Source organism: Camellia sinensis, chromosome 13, assembly GCF_055761805.1.
Source record: "Camellia sinensis isolate YWXY chromosome 13, ASM5576180v1, whole genome shotgun sequence".
NCBI lineage: Eukaryota > Viridiplantae > Streptophyta > Magnoliopsida > Ericales > Theaceae > Camellia > Camellia sinensis.
In genome coordinates, this window is record NC_138973.1 from 100,454,266 (window position 1) to 100,458,866 (window position 4,601).

The 4,601-nt window shown below is 33.8% G+C and overlaps 1 protein-coding gene across 2 annotated transcripts; it reads left to right on the forward strand.

Moving 5' to 3' along the window:
• The first annotated feature begins 254 nt into the window (after window positions 1-254).
• On the forward strand, window positions 255-4,601 carry LOC114258303 (senescence/dehydration-associated protein At4g35985, chloroplastic). 2 transcript variants are annotated; one of them, XM_028198258.2, is made up of 5 exons: window positions 255-953; window positions 3,084-3,262; window positions 3,383-3,549; window positions 3,799-3,883; window positions 4,299-4,601. In XM_028198258.2, the coding sequence occupies exons 1-5, from the start codon at window positions 270-272 to the stop codon at window positions 4,459-4,461; spliced, it is 1,278 nt and encodes a 425-aa protein (XP_028054059.2). In that variant the 5' UTR covers window positions 255-269; the 3' UTR covers window positions 4,462-4,601. The 2 variants fall into 2 exon arrangements, with proteins under 2 accessions (XP_028054059.2, XP_028054068.2); XM_028198267.2 differs by having other exon boundaries at window positions 3,144-3,262.

Genomic DNA, 4,601 nt, shown 5'->3' on the forward strand with positions numbered 1-4,601 from the left:
TTGTGGGTTATTGAGCATATGTCTTTACTCCAATTTGAAGAGGAAGCTAAAATTACATATGCACTGATCATGATGGAGGCAGTTACTGTTGTATCATACTTGTGCACATCTTGTGGCTCCTAAACTCATGATCACACTATTGTGAGATCTTCTGTGATGATCCAACATCACAGGCTGTAATACAGTCAATTAATTTATCCTCCACCCTATGTCACATAACCTCATCACAAGACCATACATGAAGAATAGAATAAAGTGAGCCAAAAAAAATGGAATTAACCAAAGCAGAACTTTCTCCTCACTTTCTCTTTATTCCTTCCTTTTCTTTTCTTTTCTTCCTAACAAACAATCTCTTCAAAAACAAAGAAAGCAACAACAACAACAGCAACAACAAAATGAGCTGCTGTAAGCCCAAGATTTTTAAACCTCCTACCAAAACCTTCTCAAAACAAGAAAACCAAGAAGCCAAAAATGTGAAACATGAAGTTTTGCTACGCATACCTGGGTGCAAAGTCCATCTAGTGGAAGAAGGGGAAGCACTAGAGCTTGCCAATGGAGATTTCACCCTTTGTCGCATATTGGATGACAATGTCATTCTTGCTACTACTGTGAAAATTGGTGATGATCTTCAATGGCCTTTGACAAAAGATGAACCGGCTGTCAAGCTCGATGCTTTGCACTACTTGTTTTCTTTGCCAATGAAAAATGGTGATCAACTCAGCTATGGAGTGACCTTCTTGGATGGAGGTAGTTTGGGCGTGCTGGATTCATATTTGCAAGAGAATTCATGCTTTTCGTGTTCATCTTTTTCAATTCAAAATAAAAATTTGAATTGGAATGAGTTCGCACCTAGGGTTGAAGATTTCAACAATTTTTTGGCTAAGGCAATTGCAGAAGGGACTGGTCAGATTGTTAAGGGGATCTTCAAATGTAGCAATGCCTACACCAACCAGGTTTTGCATTAGCACTAAAAATAGTAGAAAACGTTATACATAAATGGATTTTTTACAAGATATTTTGTTAATAGAAGCCAAACAATGGATCGCAAAGCGGCTGATTTAAAAAATAATTACTATATTAAGGCTGAACACAATTCCTTCTATTGGGCCTCTATTAAATGGAGGCACCAATTATTTTGATTTAACTTGTCAAAACCGCCCAAGTCGCACCCTCAACACCAAATCTAAAACAACACAACTTTTTTAGTTGAGGACAAATTATTTTGATTTTAACTTACCAAAATCCAAGTGCTAGTAAACACCAAACCCAAAAGGCAAAATTACTATTATTAGTGAAGAGCCCAAAGTCGTTGATTTTAATTTTACCATACTTCTTCCCAACCCAATTTTTTGTTCTGGGATTGAACTTTTTGAAGTTTTCGTATTCTCTAGATTACCTTAAGATTTTGTATTATTTTAGGTTCTACTTTAATTGTTTGCTAACTTTTCTTGAAAATTGAAATCTCTACTATTCGAATTGATTGTTGCTTGTTGGGTTGTGGATTAGATTGTTTATTTAATCAAATTTCCAAGAAAGTATTTATTTATACATGAAAAAAATAAAAAATAAAAGTAAAAGCATTGACCCAATCTCAAACAGGAGCTCTTGGTTCAAATTTACAGCTATAAATGTTTAAGTATGTAATATTGTGGTGCAATTGGTTCAATTTATTTATTATTATTTTTTTTATTGTCACTCTAAATTTTTGTTTCGTGTTTTCTTTTCTTGTATAAATAGTTGAGTTAAAAAAAATACATATTATATTTTATCTTTTTGCATGGTATGTAGAAATGTAGAGGCTCCATTTTTCGCTTGGGACTCCTAAAAACTCAAGACTAAACGTAATTATTAACATGTGTCTTATCATATTTGTGTCTATTGATATGGAAAAAAATTTGAATTTATATATTGCATTGCTCAAAGTAGAATTGTTATATAGAATGCTAACATGCTTGTAAAAATTGTAGTAATGCTTTCATTCCTCAAGGGCAACATAATTCAGGATTGCAGAGATCATAACATGATAGGGAAAATGCCAATTTTGTTGCAGGATTGATTAAAATGAACCTTATGCTAATTTCTCTATGAGAGCAATTGTAGAGTGCACTTTATTTTTGAACGTAGACTGCAATCTAGTTATCAAAACACATCAACCATATATATATATATAGATTATATAAAGTGAAGAAGTAACTGAAAAATTAAATACTGGGGTGGTGAAAGGAACTTGAACCTAAGACCATTAGCTTGATCGAAAATGCATTATACCCCCACTGGGGGTCGACCCCCAGTGAGGTGGCGGCCCGTGATTGGGGCGAAAAAAACTGTTTTTTTTTTTTTTTTTTTTTTTTGGACTGTCAGCCAGTGGGGGTGCGACCCCCACTGGGGGTATAAGGCACTGCTCTTAGTTTGATAAACAATACTTTTATTAATTGAGCAATACCGTAAATAACACTTTTAAGCAATAGATGCTACATGTTTTTAATTCAAAATCAAAATTTATATTTTATAAATTTAAAAGTATATCTATTAGCTCACAGCACACACCCACTAATATATATATATATATATATATGTGTGCACGCGTGTGGAGTGGAATAATAGGACATGGTGACTTAAATTAACGACAATTTTGGGAGCTTAATATCATAGAAAATTCTTTGTTATTGAAAAGATTAAAAAACATTATTTCAGTACCCATGACCAATGTGATGAAGCCTAGTAATCATTTTTTTATTTTTGCTTTTTACAATATATCGAACGGAAAATTATTTAATATTCTTAAAATATCATTGTCGCATGTGCATATAATACTTTCGACCAATAAAGTCACATAAAAGAAGATGAATGACATCAACCTTATCTCCCACCTAACTAAAAAGCTGAGTTAGGCTAGCTTCACTCATCCCATTACTAGAACTCTTATTGGGTTAAGAGCACCACATCAGTATATCGAGTCATTACTTCGGAAGTAATAAATAATTAGTTATATAGAAGACTCCAGCATAGGGAGTGGACTCGAACACTTTACCTCCTAGTGATGTGGCCACTTACTAATGTTGGATTTTTGTTATGCTAAACAGTGTGTTATAGTTTACATGATTCAATGGTTTGTCAAATTAAAATTGAGGGGCAAAAAACAGGTTCAAAAGGGAGGGGAAATGATTCTAACTCAAGCTGTGGACGAGAAAAACAGATCAAGTAAGAGCAACAATGATGCTAGTGCCACAAAGAAGAACAAAATCAATCAAACCCTAAAACGGTATTTTCGAAACATCAATCTTTCTGTTAGAATATCTTTTGACCAAGAAATTAAAAAAAAAAAATTTACAATAATTCAAAAGATTTTAATGGATTTTTCTTTTACGTTTTTATTATGTAGTGTGAGAAACCTGTCTAGTATGACAGAACAAATGAGCAAAGCAATGCTTGATGGTGTTGGCATTGCCACCGGGACTGTGATGGCACCGGTGGTTCAGTCACAGGTGGGGAAGGCTTTCTTAGCCATGGTTCCAGGACAAGTCCTCTTGGCCTCACTCGATGCTGTCAGTAAGTAATAATTCTATTATCAATACAGAAATCAATAACATATCAGAAGACAGAATATATATGATTTTACAAAATTTGTTAGTAGGACCTACTCATCTAGTCTGCAATCCATATATACATTTTGTATCCGATTTTTTGACTAGTTTATGTATTCCTAGATTTATTCCAGTGAGTAAAGAGTACTTCATAGTTTTGTGATTCAAAGAAAAGAATATGAAGTAATCACATTGATTTATCTTGAAACTACAGACAAAGTGTTAGATGCAGCTGAAGTTGCTGAAAAACAAGCCCTCTCTGCCACCTCTGCTGCCACAACCAGAATAGTTTCTGAAAGGTAATAGACTTAATAGTGACTGAAACATGGTTTTATATAAATTACAACAGATATTGGTGTACATTCACATTTTTGGTTACTTTACAAAAATAGAGAATAAAACACAATAAGTTGTCATAATGAGAATTTAAAATCACTGCAAAATTGAGTAATTGTGTAGTAGTTCCAGAGCACCAACTTAGAATGCAACAATTTTTTGACAAAATTTGTCCCATTGAATCAAATTTTCCCATTTCCAAGCAGTACATAAAATCAATTTGTCTAGTTTATTAGCTCAATTCTTTCCATTTTTTTCCCCAGCACAACTTAATTGATATGAATTTTTCCAATACTTTTTCATTTTTTTTCTCCTATTTTTCTCTCTAACTCCATTTGAATTTTCATTGCCTGGCTTTTACCATTGTTGAGCAAACAGGTTTGGAGAAAATGCAGGGGAGGCAACAGAAGATGTGCTTGCGACCGCAGGACACTGTGCTGGCACTGCTTGGAATGTCCTCAAGATACGGAAAGCCATCAATCCAGCTTCATCGGTGTCCTCTGGAGTACTAAAGAGCGCAATCAAAGATAGGAAAACTTAAATCGTGTGTTGTCAATTTATGTATCTGAAACATAACATGCTAAACAGTGTCTCCTTGATGGATCTAGCAAAAATAATCCTTCCCTAATGTCATAAAGAATATCAGGAATAAAGAATCCACAATAATTTATTCACGAAAAA

What these genes read in the sequence shown, in the direction of transcription:
- LOC114258303 (XM_028198258.2), top strand. Translation starts at nt 270, where the DNA reads ATGGAATTAACCAAAGCAGAACTTTCTCCTCACTTTCTCTTTATTCCT. An exon ending in GCAATGCCTACACCAACCAG is followed by an intron (nt 954 to 3,083) that starts GTTTTGCATTAG and finishes TATGCTAAACAG; the next exon opens with TGTGTTATAGTTTACATGAT. An exon ending in ATCAATCAAACCCTAAAACG is followed by an intron (nt 3,263 to 3,382) that starts GTATTTTCGAAA and finishes TTTATTATGTAG; the next exon opens with TGTGAGAAACCTGTCTAGTA.